At 36.8% G+C, this 18,909-nt stretch overlaps 1 protein-coding gene across 6 annotated transcripts in view; it reads right to left on the bottom strand.

The window, feature by feature from the left end:
• LOC127412854 (endoplasmic reticulum-Golgi intermediate compartment protein 1-like) overlaps window positions 1–18,909 on the bottom strand; it is a 52,929-nt gene that overhangs the window by 6,780 nt on the left and 27,240 nt on the right. For 5 of the 6 annotated variants that reach the window (XM_051649528.1, XM_051649530.1, XM_051649529.1 and 2 more), the window contains 6 exons: window positions 13,070–13,142; window positions 12,534–12,628; window positions 6,960–7,084; window positions 4,690–4,794; window positions 4,527–4,587; window positions 3,085–4,196 (listed from right to left, as the gene is read on the bottom strand). In XM_051649528.1, the coding sequence (XP_051505488.1) occupies window positions 3,751–4,196; window positions 4,527–4,587; window positions 4,690–4,794; window positions 6,960–7,084; window positions 12,534–12,628; window positions 13,070–13,142 (905 nt within the window). In that variant the 3' untranslated portion in view covers window positions 3,085–3,750. Of the gene's footprint in view, window positions 1–2,946; window positions 3,048–3,084; window positions 4,197–4,526; window positions 4,588–4,689; window positions 4,795–6,959; window positions 7,085–12,533; window positions 12,629–13,069; window positions 13,143–18,909 lie in introns of those variants that run through there. The other variant, XM_051649532.1, reaches the window with a different exon arrangement.

Raw genomic sequence — 18,909 nt, 5'->3', positions numbered from 1 at the left:
AAACATGTGGAGGATTGGGTCCTAACTAGTGTTATGGTCACCAGACAGGTGATTTTAAGGGGTTGGAAGTCAGTTGGAGCACCTCCATTTCAGGAGTGGTGCTCGGAGATGGGGAGAGTGGCGGCCTTAGAAGTAGGGTCTTACAGAAGATTAGGAAATTTGGATTTGTTTGTTGAGAAATGGGGTGGATACTTAGCGTTCTTGGAGGGTTCTCGGGTGGAATAGTGGAGAGAGAGGGGTAATTGTCAATGTGTGTGATTTTTATATATATGTATTTTATTTATTTTTGATTTATTAGCTGTTTGGTTTTTGTTTTCTTTTGTATGTTGAGGTTCGGGGTGGGGTTGGAGATTGGTAGGAGGAGGGGTGGTAGTGAGTGTTAAAAGTTGATTTTGTGTTTTTATGTTTTGTTTTTCTGTGTTTTAATAAAATTGTTAATCATAAAAAAATAGGGTCTAAGCTGAAAAAAATAAAAATAAAAATTCAATAAAAAAATTATTGGAATTCTTAAAGTTATTTATTTTTCTGAATAAATCCCTAAAGTTGCATTTACCTACTCATTATAGAACAACCCAGAATTTCACTTCTAATACCAGTAACAAAACAGATCAAATAATTTAAAAACTGAAACGTGTTTTTTTTTTTTCTTTTTTTCAATTTGGAATTCCCAATTCCCAATGCGCTCTAGGTCCTCATGGTGGCGTAGTGACTCGCCTCAATCCGGTGGTGGAGAATGAATCTCAGTTGCCTCCGCGTCTGAGACCGTCAATCCGCGCATCTTATCACGTGGCTTGTTGAGCGTGTTACTGTGGAGATGTGTGGAGGCTTCACGCTATTCTCCGCGGCATCCACGTACAACTCACCACGTGCCCCCACCGAGAGCGAGAACCACATAATAGCGACCACGAGGAGGTTACCCCATGTGACTCTAACCTCCCTAGCAACCAGGCCAATTTGGTTGCTAAGGAGACCTGGCTGGAGTCACTCAGCATGCCCTGGATTCGAACTCGCGACTCCAGCATAATAAACTATTTTTAAATACATAGCAATAAAGTATATTATTAAAGGTGCACTCAGTAACTTTTTTGCTTGTCATTTGGACCTACAATGACATCTAGCGGCTTGGATGCAGCATCATTTAAAATCAATAGTTTTCCATTTCAGATGTCATTGTAGAAATTTAGTGTTCACAGTCAGCCATGATTACTTTAATCAATGAGTGCAAGTGTCAAATAACAGGACGGTTACTGAGATTAAGCGAGTAGTATTCGGCTGGTCATGTGATTCTAACACGGCAGCCCCCATGTGCGGACTCTCCATGTACTGTAGAATAAAACAGCTTTTATAAGGTTACTAGTATGACTTTTAATATGAGTCTTTATTTTAATGTGAGTGCTCATGATTTCCTACATGCATTGCAAAATTACAATTCATGTCTTTAGGAGTTAAACTTTTTTAATGAGGAAAAATTACTGAGTGCACCTTTAAATAAATAAGAAGTATTTTTACAAATTCTGCCTCTCGTTTGACACTCCAATTGAAGAATGACCCATACATAGTCAGGATACATTTTGTAAATCAAAGCAAAGTCCCTTTGAGGCAAATCAGGTCAGTTGGCGGCCATGTTTGTAACACCTCTGGGCAGCATGCTGGAAGCTATTTTTTTTTTATGGATACAGCTTCTTCCTGCTAATGCGTATGCACGTTCTCTATAAAAACTGACAGGCTATATTCTCTTTTTCACTGTTCCATTCCTATAGTCGATTTCGGCGTTAAGGCAAAAGTATACATCGGTTTTCTGCGTGTCTTTTCATCTTGTCCACGGTTGAAGGTTCACCTTTCAAAGTGCCACCAAAAGAATTGCAAAAATAAACGTTGTTTTCAAAACAGCTTTCTGAATATGCTGAGAAAATTTAGAGAAAATTTACCTATGAATGGCTTACTAACAGCTGTCTCTGCATATTAAGATAGGACAGAAGAAAGGATTTGAACACTGAAAAAGTTACATCAGCTTTAAATGTTAGTTGAGGAAAAATGTTGTTCAGGATCAACTTGTACAATTGTTGGCTATCATAACAATTCGAAATAGTTAATGATCTCAACGTAACTAACCTCGGGCCATCGCTTCATGTCATCTACCTACTTGTTCATTTTGACTGGTGAGTTACCGTCAAAAGTCGGTCATCGGGACTCTGAAAAGTACTGGCACTATGGAGCCACATGTTTATTTGGCAATTTGTTCAAATATAATAAGCTAAACATCACATTATCCTTTAAAAACATATGAAGATGCGAGTGAAAACACTAGAGACCGGAAAGTGGAAACAGGCTTCCGTTATAAATCGTAGAACACTTCCGCATTCAGGAAAAAGGTGGATACTCTTATGACCATGAGTCCATATGGACGCATTTGATGCAAGCCCACGACGACTGCTTTGTGATACTCTTTTAGCACAGTTAATGCCAGGGGCATGCGCCGACAATGTGCAAAGACGCTCAATGCGCCTAGCGTTGACTGTGCTAAAAGAGTATCATAAAGCCGTCGTAGTGTGCATTCGTCAAACGAGTTCCTGAGTTTGGAATTTTAATGGAGTAAAATTATGATACCGTACCCGTACTTCAACTTCAATACAATTTCTCTGTATTTTTTACACCCATGAATAGGAACAACCTGACTTCATATTAACCCAGCACAAACGCCTGTCCAGTCATGTACAGACATAATGCCGCCAGCTGTCTCTGCACACGTCCCCTGAGAGTCTTTAAAGGTGATAAATGCTTGATGTTACTTAATAAAGAGACCCATAATTCATCCAGTGTCTACGGTAACCAGAGGCTGATTTATGAGGCATCAGCTCAGCGCACTCATTTAGAAGAGATACAAATTTAGATTCATAACTTCACACAAGCCGTTTCAGTAACGTGGATACCGGAGTCTAGGATTACCTTGTTTGCCACTGTGTACTGGTAGGAAAACCTCTGCTTTCCTCCTAGATCCTCATAAACTGTGGGGACGATCTTGAGAATATAATCATGAGAGGCCAAAGCTGAGGAGAAAGAGAGCTAGAGACTTAAGAAACACTGTTAAATATATGAATGGCACTACATTTATTATTTTACATTTATAAAATACATAAAGTGATGAAAATTAAGACAAAATATTTGGACACTTTCTAGACAAACGTTAGTGGATCATCTACTAACTCTGCCAGGATGCCTGTATGAATCTGAGGTGAACTGACTTCATTAATCCATTAAAATGACAGTGACATCAATTGCTTAAAAGTCATTGCAAAAACAGCTTAAGTTCATTATGAGAAAAGCTGTAGCACCATTTGTTTCCAAATGCCACCTGGTTTGATATTTTGATATCTAATGCAATGAAATCCACACATTTTTACACTGGCGGCCAAAAGTTTGGAATAATGTACAGATTTTGCTCTTATGGAAAGAAATTGGTACTTTTATTCACCAAAGTGGCATTCAACTGATCACAATGTATAGTCAGGACATTAATAACATGAAAAATTACTATTACAATTTGAAAAAAAAAAAATCAGAACTTCTTAAACTACTTCAAAGAGTTCTCATCAAAAAATCCTCCATGTGCAGCAATGACAGCTTTGCAGATTCTTGACATTCTAGCTGTCAGTTTGTCCAGATACTCAGGTGACATTTCACCCCACGCTTCCTGTAGCACTTTCCATAGATGTGGCTGTCTTGTCGGGCACTTCTCACGCACCTTACAGTCTAGCTGATCCCACAAAAGCTCAATGGGGTTAAGATCCATAACACTCTTTTCCAATTATCTGTTGTCCAGTGTCTGTGTTTCTTTGCCCACTCTAACCTTTTCTTTTTGTTTTTCTGTTTCAAAAGTGGCTTTTTCTTTGCAATTCTTCCCATAAGGCCTGCACTCCTGAGTCTTCTCTTTACTGTTGTACATGAAACTGGTGTTGAGCAGGTAGAATTCAATGAAGCTGTCAGCCGAGGACATGTGAGGCGTCTATTTCTCAAACTAGAGACTCTGATGTACTTATCCTCTTGTTTAGTTGTACATCTGGCCTTCCACATCTCTTTCTGTCCTTGATAGATCCAGTTGTCCTCTGTCTTTGAAGACTGTAGTGTACACCTTTGTATGAAATCTTCAAGCATTGTATAGCCTTCATTCCTCAAAACAATGATTGACTGACGAGTTTCTAGAAAATCAAGGATAAGGTATTGGAGTGATGGCTGCTGGAAATGGGGCCTGTCTAGATTTGATCAAAAATGACTTTTTTCAAATAGTGATGGTGCTGTTTTTTACATCAGTAATGTCCTGACTATACTTTGTGATCAGTTGAATGCCACTTTGGTGAATTAAAGTACCAATTTCCTTCCAAAACAGCTAAATCTGTGCATTAATCCAAACTTTTGACCACCAGTGTAAGTGTGACTTAAGTGTCAAAATACTTTCTGGTGCCATTATATGTCCATAGAGTTAAAGGTAAGAATAGAAATGGGGAAAGCAAAAACATAAACATTTGTACCATTGGACTCAAGTCTGTTAGCTCCGCCCAAAGCATTAAAAGCCCCCTGGACATTTTGCACCTGTAAATGACACATTCATTGTTGAGTGATATGAAAGTGGTTTATACATGTTTTTTATTGTGTTTATGTATTTCTAATTGACTGCATAATTGACAAAACTACCAGAAGCTTCTCTCCAAATGCGAGTTTATGGATGATGTGAGTCATATCGGGGTTCTGTGGCTGAGCAGTCGCACTGTGTGTTGAGACATGAAAGTTTCCTGGAACCTACAGGAAACAGATCAATAAAACATGGTAAGTTACCCTACAGGCACATAAAAAAATATATTTATGAGGACCAACTGATAAATCTACAAACTCACCTGTCTAGTCTGCATACTCTCTAAAGTTAAATGAGCAAATGTTTGTCTGCTAAATGTTTAAAGTGATATTTTGGGTTCAATAAAACTTAAGCTCAATCGACAGTATTTGTTGTATAATGTTGATTTTCACAAAAATAACTTGGACTCGTCCCTCCTCCTGAAACAGTGTGTGTTTTCATGTTTATGGACTGGTCCCATTCACTTTCACAACTGCGATATTTATTTTTTTAAATAAACAAGTCAAAATTATTTTCATTTTGCCACAAATGCTGTTCATTGAGCTTAACTTGCATTGAACCCAGAACATTAATATACGATATAAACTACTCACTTCTCAAAATGACATGGCAAAATGTTTTGACACCAAACGTTTCTTAGGAATTCCTATTAACCATCTATAAACATCTATAAAACTCCTATAAACTTATCGGCATTAAGTAATTGTCTTGGAATGGTATTTATGCAATTTGTGTGTTTAAGAAGAAAAAAAGTTTGACAATGTCAAAGCTAACAAAGACATTTTTCCCCCATTTAAATCGAACCAATTTCCCATCTTCATTCACTTGGGACAAGGTTCTTGAACTTGGTTCTTCCAAGTGATATTTAGGAAATTAATTCTGCGTTCCATTCAACACGTAAATTTGGAGTCAAAGTTCCTACATTATGGTACAGTTTGTCAAGACAAACTTTGATGTTGGCTTGACAAAGCCTTCTCTGAAAGTTTAAACTAAGGAAGAGCTAACAGTAGCATTGCCATTTTGTTTCTTTATATATCATCTCCCCAACATATGAACGCTTTTATGGTCGGAGGTCAGAGACATTTTTTTATTTATTATTTACCCCCTTTTCTCCCCAATTTGGTATGCCCAATTCCCACTACTTAGTAGGTCCTCGTGATGACACGGTTACTCGCCTCAATCCGGGTGGCAGAGGACAAGTCCCAGTTGCCTCCGTTTCTGAGACCGTCAATCCGCGCATCTTATCACGTGGCTCGTTGTGCATGACACCGCGGAGACTCCCAGCATGTGGAGGCTCACGCTACTCTCCGCGATCCACGCACAACTTCCCACGCACCCCACTGAGAGCGAGAACCACTAATCGCGACCACAAGGAGGTTACCCCATGTGACTCTACCCTCCCTTACAACTGGGTCAATTAGGTTGCTTAGGAGACCTGGCTGGAGTCACTTAGCGCACGATTTGAACTTGCGACTCCAGGGGTGGTAGTCAGCATCAATACACGCTGAGCTACCCAGGCCCCCGGTCAGAGATATTTAGTAGGAAAATCCCACATCCGACTTTGATGCAGCAGAAGGGGTCATTCACACAATTATGTTTTTAGACGATGTATCAAGTTCACTTTAGAGGATGAAGTTCATATGATCCCTCCAAATGTATCTTCCATATGGCCACTATTCATTAAAGGGTTAATCACCCAAAAATAAAACTCTCTCATCATTTACTCACCCTCATCCCAGATGTGTATGACTTTCTGTCTTTTGCAGAACACAAATGAAGATTTTTATAAGAATATCTCAGCTCTGTTGGTCCATACAATGCGAGTGAATGGTGACCAAAATTTTCAAGCGCCAAAAAGCACATAAAGGCAGCATAAAAGCAATCCATACAACTCCAGTGGTTTAATATATGTCTTCTAAAGTGATGCAATTGCTTTGGGTGACAAACAAATCAATATTTAAATCCTTTTATATTATAAATCTCCACTTTCAAAGACTTAAATATTGATCTGTTTCTCACCCACACCTTTTATATCACTTCTAATTACATTGATTTAACCACTGGAGTCTTATGGATTACTTTTATGCTGCCTTTATGTGCTTTTTGGAGCTTGACAGTTTTGGTCACCATTCACTTGCATTGTATGGACCAACAGAGCTGAAATACTCTTCTAAAAATGATCTTATGTGTTCACACGCATCTGGGATGGCATTAGGGTGAGTAAATGATGAGAGAATTTTCATTTTTGGGCGAACTATTCCTTTAAAATCAGCCATTACAGAGGAACATTCTACATCCAACAAGTACAAAAGTGCATTTTAAAATAACTTACTTTATTAATACTGAATTCTCCTTCAAAGCGGCATCCGTAACCATTGCTGAGAGGCACTTTCATCGAATTATCTATGTGGCCCACTTCATGTCGCCCCATTTCATCCTGAATGTCCAAACCCACCACTAGATACAGAAATACATAGAGAGACAGAAATAGAGAAAGAAAGAGAGAGATAGAGACAAACAGCCAGGGAAAAAGGACTCAGAAAACTTTACATTGCACAGGGAACATTATACGTTTACAAAAACATTATAGACAATCGAGAAATATTAAAGGGATTGTTCGCCAAAAAGAAAATTCTGTCGACATTTACTCATCCTCATGTTGTTTTAATCCTGTTTTAATTTCTTTCTTCCGTGGAACACAAAAGGAGAATGTTCAGGTGGCTCTTTCTGAAATTTAAGCCATTATGCACCAAAAATTTTAAAAGACTTTCAGTGTATAACAACTTTTTCAACATATAGGGTTGGAACGACATGAGGGTAAGTATATTATGAACTATCCCTTTAAAACTGATCTTTTCATCTGCAACAAATTCATGAAGTGCCACAATTTACTGTATCTGCAACAAATAGACTCTACAATACACAACTTACTTTTAATCTGTTATTTCTATATCACAGGCTCGAAATAAATAAAACCCTGTCAGTGTGATGCAATAGATGTTCCTTCAGGATCTTCCAACGCTGTGGGTGGGTAAGTTAAGTTATGCTGAGAGCGTGTCGTCATATTGCCCAACACTATTTTAAGACTACCTTCCTAAAGGGGTGGCTGGCAACATAGGCTCCTTACTCTTGTGACGACAGGTATGATTACACAACATGACCTTAAAAGATTAAAAAAATAAAGGTCTGCCACAGAAACCAAACCGAGGAATGATTCTATTAAAAGTTTTCCAATGTCCCAAACCATTTACATTGCTCTGGTCTGTTAAAATTGCTTGGACGTTAAAACGTTTTTAAAACACAATACGTTTTCCCCTTTAGGTTAGATTCAAGTCATTATACTTGAACACGTAATTTTCCCTCATTAAAGAGTAAATGTGTGAATGGAAACATGAAATTGCTGTTAAAGGGCAATTGGACTTGTGCGCAGAATATTGTATACTAAGTGTACAAAAAGTGAAATGTATCTTCCACATTTGCCACATAATCACACGTGGCGAAAAGTGACGCACTTGTAAAGGTCACTCTGAGGGAACAATGTTTATGCTTCCATAAATAATTAATATTGAATGGCAACAGCATGGAAAGAACATATCTTTTTTTTTTTTTTTTATCTTTATTTTCTGAGGAAACTATTTTAGAGCCAAAGTCATATGTCACCATAAATCATTATTTATTATTATAAAATGAATTTAATGTGTGGAAAACTAGTTGTGTCATGCTAACTATGGAACTAATGCATTGCCAAATGTCCTTCTTATGTTTAATGATTTATTCATAAGATTTAATCACAATTAATAAATGTAAAAAAGTCATGAAGTATTAGATAATTTTAGGTAAACACTTTCATCTTGCCAGTGTTAAAGGAATATTCTGGGTTCAGTACAAGTTAAAATCAATCGACAGTGTTTGTTGCATAATACTGGTTACCAAAAAAATAAATAAAAAAATATGTTTGACTTGCCCCTTCTTTTTTTTTTAAAGAAGCAAAAATCTGGGTTCCAGTGAGGCACTTACAATGGAAGTAAATGGGGCTGAAGTGAAAACGATTTTTTGTGGTAATCAACATTATGCCACAAATGCTGTCGATTGAGCTTAACTTGTATTGAATCTGGAATATTCCTTTAACTGTACTGATACTGCATTTCAAAACAGTTCAATGCTGCTTAGAGTTAATGCATACAATGTGCATTTTTCAATTATGCCATAACCCGTAACTTTACCTTTTGAATTAAGAATTTACATCTAAATTACATGGAAATAGTGAAAATATAGTTAGAAGTGTTCACTAAGGGGAAAGTATACTTCCGTTTTCTTCAGAAAAAAAATCTAGTTCTACAGACCATTTGAAAACAGGTCAGTAAATTATGACATTATTGAGAACATTTATTGAGTGAGTTTTATGACTCATAACAAGTTAAAAAAAAAAAAAAACTCTCGTGTTCTTTTTAAAAGAAACAAGGTCTTCCATAATAGGCATGACCTCTACTTTCCTTTCTCTCTTCTCGCTCATGAGAACGGCCCGAGATGATGCTCTGAACATAGTTTGGGTCTTGTGTAATGTGGGTGAAACAGCCAGTTGCAAATGATTTTGCAAACATCTGAGGACCTGCCCGAAAGTGACATCAGAGGTGACCGCACAGCTAAGGGTGCTGTTACATAAGAGTCATCCAAGTTATTTTCCAAACAAATGTTTTTTTTTGTTTAGTTTTTTTTTGGGTGCAAAAACGGAAAGACACTTTTGGTTACGCTTGGTGAAACTTGACTTATATTTCAAATAGTGTCCAAACAACGCACTGGACCCAGTGTTGATCCTTATTCAGACGGGGCATTAAAATGATAAAAATCCCGATACTTTTCAGCATTATGACAATATTCTATACTTGTCTCGATATTTAGTATTTACTCTGAAATGGTCTTAAAATAAGATATTTTTCAATTTATTTCAAAGTAGATACAAAATGTTTAAATGTAAGGAGTAAAATACAGTAAAAATTTTGTTAAAATAATCAATAATCAGAGAACGTAAGGAAGATGATTTATGACCATTTTTATTTATATCCACCAAAATAACAATATTAAAACATTTTATTACAAAAAACTAACCCTACTGAAGTTAATAAGAAAACACTATTAAAACATTGAGTAACGAGACAAGGAGGGATTGTGAAACTAGTCCAATGACACATTCTTTAAGTAACTTAATGACCAAAAAGGCTTTAAACTGCAAATGTGTCACTCTGTGTCATCACTACCAGAAGTCGCTGGCTTAAAAAAAAAATGTTATACATTTTTTTTTTACTGATAATAGAAATATATAAAATATATAAAGGCAAAATTTGTAATGCCATGTATCAATATTTAAAGAGTAATACATTATTTAAAGTTTTCGACAAATTCAATGGACGAAAAACAAATGTGGGTCACATGGTATTAACCTAGTTTTTCCTGTCCAACAAAACAAAGGTCTAAAGTACAAATAATGTTAAAACTAGAAATGTACTTTTATTTATTCACATGAAAACAATAATGTCTAAGTCCATTTTCGAGAGACCAAAAATACACTACTATTAAGAACAAGCGACTGTTCAGTTAGTGCAATACCTACAGTATACAGTATCTAGTTTTTGGATTTCAGACATGTACCAAGTGCTGAAACTCTATTGTATTTGTACTGATTCTCTTATGATGCTTTTTCTGTCCTAAAAGTGTCTGGGTGTCAGAGACCGTAAATCAGATCAACTAGAGATGGTCCTGACAAAAAATTAGGCTACTAATGACAAACTATTAAGTGACGATTTGAAAAAAGCTGCGACCTTTAGGACGCATGTGATTAAATCATTTACGCAAACATGACGTGGTTTTGTCATTCGGCAAAACCGTACGTAGAGCATTGCAAAATATGAAAGAGAATTTCCTCAAACAGTTAATTTCATGATTTCCATTCAGTTTCAATAATGTCTGATTGCGCAAGGATGATAAGGAATCCATCTTTGCGAAAACCCACACAATGTACATCTCAAACCGAGACTTTCAGTGCTGGTAAACGGTGCTTGTGTGTGGGAGGTCTGCACTGCGCATCGTTTCCTGTAACAATCTACATAAAGAACTTTAGGTCCTGGTTCACACAAACAATTTTAATTCTGTCATTATTTACTCACCCTATTGTCGTTCCAAACATGTATTCCCTTATTGTTACCGTGGAACTCAAAGGGGGTCGATTTAAAAAAAATCTTTCAACACAACAACAGTTCATAGCAACCAAATTTGTCAAGCTCCAGACAGGACAAATAAAAAAAAACATCAAAAAGCACCATATAAGAGTTCCATATGGCTTGTGCACAATATTCCAAGTCTTCTGAAGCCAGACAATAGCTTTTGTGGGGGAAAAAAATCCCACATTCGTGTCCAGAATTACAAAAAATTGTGTGTCACGTTTGGTTACTACACTTGTGCAAATCATGGCTACAGAAGAGAAATATGGACTACTATGCCTTAAGCGCAGTGCTATGTGATATGTCATGCACGCAAAGTCAGTGCGCATGGCCATGAAGTTTTGATATTTTTTGTGCAAGCACGCGCTAAGTCTAGGCGCAAGTTTTATGTTGTGTTTAAGTTGAACATTAAAGTCTACATGTATTTTTCAAGCCGGTCCCAGCTTCCTTCTTTCCATCCAACAATGAATATTGTTACATTGGTGCCGAAACCCGGGAAGGACGAAGGATGCGCTGTCATGGAGTCCTCACCGCTGCCGTCCGCCAGGAGGCAGAGGAGCCCGCTGCCGTCCACCAGGAGGAAGTGCAGCTGGCTGAGGACCATGTGACAGCGTATTCGGGGCTGGCGAACCGGAGCGTTTTTCTTTGTTTTCTCTCTCTCTCTCTCGGGCTCTCCCACTCTCTTTCTCTCTCCCCTCTCCCTCCCCTCGACCTACTCGGGTTCCCAGGAGGCGGGGAAGACCAGCCGACGCCAAAGGGGCAACTCCTCCCCTCCAGGAAGGGGGGGGGTGTAGGTCAGGCTGGTTGGTTCCCCGGCCTGAATCGGGCGTATGTGATGAGGAGGAAGGCGTGGCCGGGCCGTAAGGGTGCACGCCTGGTGCTGAGTTGCCCCAATCAGCAGGAGAGAGAGATAAGGAGCAGCCGGGGATGCCAGAGAGAGAGAGAGAGAGAGAGAGAGAGAGAGAGAGAGAGAGAGAGAGAGACAGACACAAGGAGCTGTGTTAGTGTCTGTGTGTCAGTGTTCTGCTGAAAAGCAATGTTTTTTGTTGTGTTTAAGTTGAACAATAAAGTCTACGTGTATTGTTCAAGCCGGTCCCAGCTTCCTTTCCACCCAACAGCGAACCTTGTTACAGATCTCAAATGTCTTAGCGCAATGACCTATTTCTCAGGAAAATAGCTAATTGCGCCACTTCATTAACATACAATAAACCCACAGTTTGCGTGCATTCACCCATAGATAGCGAAAACCCTCCCACCTATGCCCACTTGCGCTGGCCTGAAAATTGGGCTCAGTGTTAGCGCACTCACAAAAAAAATTGGATAAGGCGTGGTGCACGGTCATTGCTCGTAGCGCTGCGCCTAGCACGGTAGACAAAATGAATTGTTGTTATATGGCAAGATGCTGAGTGAAGATTCTTTAAATATTTCTAATTTGTTTTCCACGAAAAAACAGCAACAACAACAACATACAGGTTTGGAACAACATGAGAAGGAGTAAATAATTACAGAATTAACATTTTTGGGTGACCTATCCCTATAACTGAATGAAATACCCCATAAAACAGGAAAGTCGCTGTTAACACTCAAAAATGAGTTTGAGTTACAATCATAACATGCAAATTTTGGATGTTGTCATACACATGTGGATGGAAAAACATAAGAGTATTTATGTATTTTATGTATATACTCACAATCACAGTGTAAGTTTGGCAAACTGATGTTTAAACTCACATCTATCTTCCCACCACTGTCCTTATCAGGGTCATCAACATACAGTTCATTTACTCTGGAAACACACACAAACACACACATTAAATTTAGCATTGACTCATGATCATGATCAAACCTTGGCCATCTGTAAAGGTAATCTCCTACTATAATTTGTCTCTTGACAGTAAAATACCAACATTGCAGTAACTTGCAATTTGCAATCCACACTTCTCATGATAAACAGTTGAAAGAAGTTGACAAATAGGCAGCAATGTCTTTATCCTGTGTGAACGGACTCGTCACTGGGGTTACAACAGTGTGATTGCAATCGGGTCATAAATTCATGCATCTTTTAATGCAGGTAAAAACTATCTAATTACTTTATGTCCTATCAGTGACCTGTGTGAAAAGTGCAAATATTTATAAAGGTCCGTGAAGGTTTAAGGTGTATCTCATCATAGGTACTTGTCTTCACATCTTTGATTGATGCAATGTGTGATAAAACATTCATACATACATTTCTGTGGCGATGAATCCTGTCAGTTCGGAGAGAAAGAGGAACAACATGAAGACACAGCAGCATATTGAAACTGGGGGGACAAGAAGAGGTCAAGACAACAATTGTGAGCAATATGTTCAAACATTCACTATGACAACAACAGGGGCCTCATGTATAAAACTTGGAGTAGATTTCATTCTAAAGGTTTTCAGATTTATAAAAGTGTAAGTTTATCTTTTGCTTTGTATGGTATTTTTCATAATGTTTTTCAAAAGGCTACATCATAAACAGGGTTGTCATTGCGTTTTCTGTCGGGATTTACGGTGTCGTGCTGATTTTTCACTCTCGGCCCGTTCGACTACTGAATGCATCTGTTTTACCAGGCCATTCCGCATCAGTCAGATCATCTTTATTTGAATGTTGTATTTTACCTTGTATTTTCTGTAAAAAAAACACAATTCGAGGTGAATGGCCTTTGGGAATCGAAAATATCACGAGCCAAGAAATCCTAAAATACGTTCCCTCCGTATGATGCCGCGGGAAAGTCATGCAAAAGCAGCGCATCCATTCCAATATTTCCTTTTAATGCATTTTCAATTAGTTACGTAAAATGAATATAGCCTAATATCAGCTGCAATAGTTACATCTGATTCAAGTGCTTAACTCCATACCTTTTTATTCCCAAATGTTGGTTATTATATGAAAAGTTGAGTTCATTACTTGGACAGCTGGTGTCGGCAATTCACACACACACTAGTAAAAGAGTGTATACGCACAGACAAGAGTGTGCAGACGGTGCACAGCATACATATTACATTTACATTTAGTCATTTAGCAGACGCTTTTATCCAAAAAAGCGACTGACATATTTTTATCCAAAGCGATATTTATGCCAAGTTTATTTTTTATATATCTCGATGTCTGCGTGGGATATTGGGTACGAAAATTTCACTGCCCATTTTGTGCGTATGCAACGTTTATACATCAGGCCCCTGCTGATTCCAAGAAACATATCACCACATAGAGAACCATGTTCCTGTTGTTATTATGTATCCTTTTTCTTTTCATTTTATTCATTTTAATACCTTTTGAAATCAAAATGTTATTTCTTGTTCTGAAATGCTTTTAAAATGGACTTTTATGTCTCATTATTTTTCCTTCACTATTTGAAAAAAGTCATTTTTGATACAATTTTGGAGTGGTGGTGGCATAGTGGGCTAAAGCACATAACTTGTAATCAGAAGGTTGCTTGTTCAATCCCCACTGCCATCACCATTGTGTCCTTGAGCAAGACACTTAACTCCAGGTTGCTCCAGGGGGATTGTCCCTGTAATAAGTGCACTGTAAGTCACTTTGGATAAAAGCGTCTGCCAAATGCATAAATGTAAATGTAAATGTAAATCTAGACAGGCCCCATTTCAAACAGCAATCACCTTATCCTTGAGTAATCATGTTAAATTGCTAATTTAGTACTAGAAAATCACTTGCCATTATATCAAACACAGTTGAAAGCTATTTGGTTCATTAAATGAAGCTTAACATTGTCTTTGTGTTTGTTTTTGAGTTGGCATGTCTTAAGGTCTATATTAGAATTAAAAGCTTTCTCTAGAAACTCGTCAGTCAATCATTGTTTTGAGGAATGAAGGCTATACAATGCTTGAAACTGCCAAAAAACTGAAGATTTCATACAAAGGTGTACACTACAGTCTTCAAAGACAAAGGACAACTGGCTCTAACAAGGACAGAAAGAGATGTGGAAGGCCAGATGTACAACTAAACAAGAGGATAAGTACATCAGAGTCTCTAGTTTGAGAAATAGACGCCTCACATGTCCTCGGCTGACAGCTTCATTGAATTCTACCCGCTCAACACCAGTTTCATGTACAACAGTAAAGAGAAGACTCAGGGGTGCAGGCCTTATGGGAAGAATTGCAAAGAAAAAGCCACTTTTGAAACAGAAATACAAAAAGAAAAGGTTAGAGTGGGCAAAGAAACACAGATGTTGGACAACAGATAATTGGAAAAGAGTGTTATGGATCTTAACCCCATTGAGCTTTTGTGGGATCAGCTAGACTGTAAGGTGCGTGAGAAGTGCCCGACAAGACAGTCACATCTATGGCAAGTGCTACAGGAAGTGTGGGGTGAAATGTCACCTGAGTATCTGGACAAACTGACAGCTAGAATGTCAAGGATCTGCAAAGCTCTCATTGCTGCACATGAAGGATTTTTTGATGAGAACTCTTTGAAGTAGTTTAAGAATTTCTGAACATTTTTTTCAAATTGTAATAGTAATTTTTCACGTTATTAATGTCCTGACTATACATTGTGATCAGTTGAATACCACTTGGGTGAATAAAAGTACCAATTTCTTTCCATAAGAGCAAATTCTGTACATTATTCCAAGCTTTTGGCTGCCAGTGTATATTTATGACTGGTGTTTATATATATATATATACATACATACATATACTGTATATAAAGCTCTGCAAAAAATTAAGAGACCACTGCAAAACTATCAGTTTCTCTAGATTTACTATTTATATTTAAAATTTTGCAGTGGTCTCTTCATTATTTCTAGAGCTGTATATATGTTGTAAACAGTATATAATGTTATACATATATACTGTATATATAAAAAAATTATAATACATGTTTATCTTTAAATGTAATGTAAAATGTATACATGCAATATTATTATTATTATTATATAGAAATAAAATAATACATTATTTTATACACAGTACTGTGCAAAAGTTTTAGGCACTTGGGAAAAATGTTGCATAGTGAGGATGTCTCCAAAATAATGACATAAATAGTTTTCATTTAATGTCATACAAACTCAGTAAACATAAAAAAAAAAAAAGAAAAAAAAAAAAGGCTAAATCAATATTCGGTGTGACCACCTTTGCCTATAAAACAGCACAAATTCTCCTGGGTACACCTGGACACAGTTTTTCTTGGTTGTTGGCAGATAGGATGTTTCAAGCTTCTTGGAGAATTCGCCACAGTTCTTCTATCTATTTAGGCTGTCTCAGTTGCTTCTGTCTCTTTATGTAATCTCAGACTGACACAATATTCAGTGGGGGCTCTGTGGGGACCATGCCATCTGTTGCAGGGCTCCCTGTTCTTCTATTCTAATCTTTTCTATTTGCAAAAGAAATGTTTGGGAGTCCAAAATGTATATTTCCTATTGACACACTAAATCTGAAAATATAAATAACCATCTTAAGACAAATGTTTTTGTGAAGCATCTTATGTGCCTAAAACTTTTGCACAGTACTGTATATAAAAAATGATAAAATATATTTATCTTATAAAATGTATATATAACCCTCTGATGCTTGATGAACACAGCAGTGGACAAATCTAAATCAAAAGCCATTTTAAACAATTCAGAGAGTGATGTTACATCCAAGCCACCATGAGTGATCACTTTTGACCCTAACATATACAGTGGCAAGAGAAAGTATGTGAACCATTTGGAATTAGCTGTTTTTCGGCATTAATTGGTCATAGAATGTGATCTCATCTTCATCAAAGTCACAAGTATAGACAAACACAATGTGCTTAAGCGAACAACACACAAACCATTATAATCGTCCATGCCTTTATTGAACACATCCCATTAAACATCAACAGTGCTGTGGAAAAAGTGAATTTAAAGACAACAAAGTCTCAAGGAGCTTAGATATTCATCTGTCTACAGTTAGACACATTCTCTATAAATGGAGATGATTTAGTACTGTGACTACACTCCCTAGAAGTGACCAACCAGCCAAGATGACTCAATTCCTAAATTCCCTTTGAACGTTGTACGGGTCTAATCCGCAGCTATCGGAAACACTTGGTTGAGGTTATTGCTGCCAAAGGAGGATCGACTAGTTATTAAATCCTAGGGTTCACTTACTTTTTCCACAGCACTGTGAATGTTTAATGGGATGTGTTCATTAAAGACATGAAAGATTTTAACTGTTTGTATCAGGGACTAGAAACAAAAAAATGTTTTTATTTCAGTTAGTTCTGAGCAAAAACTGTATTTTTTAATTCCTGTTTAAAAGTTCTGCAGCCTCCTTTCCAAATGGTTACCAGTTAGAACAAAATAAAAGAAAGGTTAATAACGTTCTTTTTAAATGACAGTACTCTACGCTAAGGGGTGGGTCAAATACCAATTGCAGTGTTGCCAGATCTCACAAGAGAAGCAAGCAATCTGGTCTGGAAAAACAAGCTCAAAATAAGCCACTTACCTCAAAATAAACAAAACATTAGTGATTTATCACAATAGAAATCGTAACAATCATACAGTTAATTAACTGTTAAGTGAAATTTTAATTAAAGATCTGCTTCCGAGTCAAAACCCGGCAGCATCAAATCTGTATTAATGCATCATATCAATAACATATTTCAGTGAAGACTTGGAAACAAGTCATTCACAGAATGTGACTTCCACAATGGCAAATTAGGCAAAGAAATGTGTGATGCAGCAGTTTCCTTAAGGTTCAAAGCACTTGTTTCATTTTTTCAGGCAACATGAAGTGGTGTAGTTCCAAAAATATACTGTGATAAACCCTTTGACCTTTAGTTTCATGAAAAAATTATTGTAATAAAATTAACTGGTTATAGCCGGTTTCCAGCATTTATAAATGTTTTTACCCTGGAGCAATTGAAAATCACTTTGTTCCGGTTTTCGGCTACGTTCTGCTAAAAATTTCATTCGTTTTCGGATTTCGTTTTCATTCCTTGAACCGTTTTTAGTCCCTGGTTTGTGTGTTGTTAGCTGGAGCACATTGTGTTTGTCTATACTTGTGACTTTGATGAAGTTGAGATCACATTTTATGACCAATTAATGCAGAAAACCAGCTAATTCCAAAGGGTTCACATACTTATTCTTGCCACTGTAATTTTACTGTATATGACTGTTCTCTTTATGTCATTTTATATTTTATGACAACAAATTCAACATCGCTGACAAAAGTTTCAATACACAAAGTATCTCTGGAATATTCATCATTATCTTGTTTTGCAAATTTGCAGTGGACAGTTGTGTAACTCTCAAAATATATATTTTGAAAAAACAAACATAATAATATTGGGAATGATTATATTTTTGCTTTAAAGTAAAAATAAGAAATCAACTTTTAAAAAAATTATAATATTAATTAATGCATCAGAGGGTTTATGTCCTAAAACAACAACTGTTGCAAGTATAATATATATTTGAAAGTCAAAGAAAGATTACATAAGATAATTATACAAGCAAATTACTGTGTGTGGCTTTACTGCACTTGTTAACATGATCGTTCCTGAGTTCAACATGCGATCAAATGAGTCAACTAGCAGAAGCTTGTGCATATTTACATGGAGACAGTCTCCAGTGACTCAATGTTCACATGAGTTTGTGGTTGACAGGTCATCCTCCAACTTGTGGTTTGTTCCAGTTTACACAAGCTAATGTTTAGCTACAAGCACAAACAATAAGGTGTGTCACTATGAAACACAGATCACGGTCCTCACAGATTCAGTTTTGACATAGATCATCATGCCTTCTACTTACCGAAGATAATACTTGGAAAGAATTATCAACACTTTAGCGATTTTACAGTTAAACAGTTGAGTCTATCCTATTTTCGGTTCCCTTGTTCATAAACTAGTTTTAAAAGTATTCGTAAATTATTGACTTATTTTCTATTTCCTTTCCTTTTTTATAATCTATTTAATTAACCGTTGATGAAAAAGCTTGAAAAACAGTTGATTATATTGGATAAATGTTGTTATCTTTAAAGATTATTAATTTTATACTACTTTATTTCATTAACTTTATACTTCTATACGGAAACATTTGAAAAACACAGTTGATTACA

Source organism: Myxocyprinus asiaticus, chromosome 22 (genome assembly GCF_019703515.2).
Source record: "Myxocyprinus asiaticus isolate MX2 ecotype Aquarium Trade chromosome 22, UBuf_Myxa_2, whole genome shotgun sequence".
In the NCBI taxonomy this organism is placed as follows: domain Eukaryota; kingdom Metazoa; phylum Chordata; class Actinopteri; order Cypriniformes; family Catostomidae; genus Myxocyprinus; species Myxocyprinus asiaticus.
This window is presented reverse-complemented; position numbering and strand designations above follow the sequence as displayed.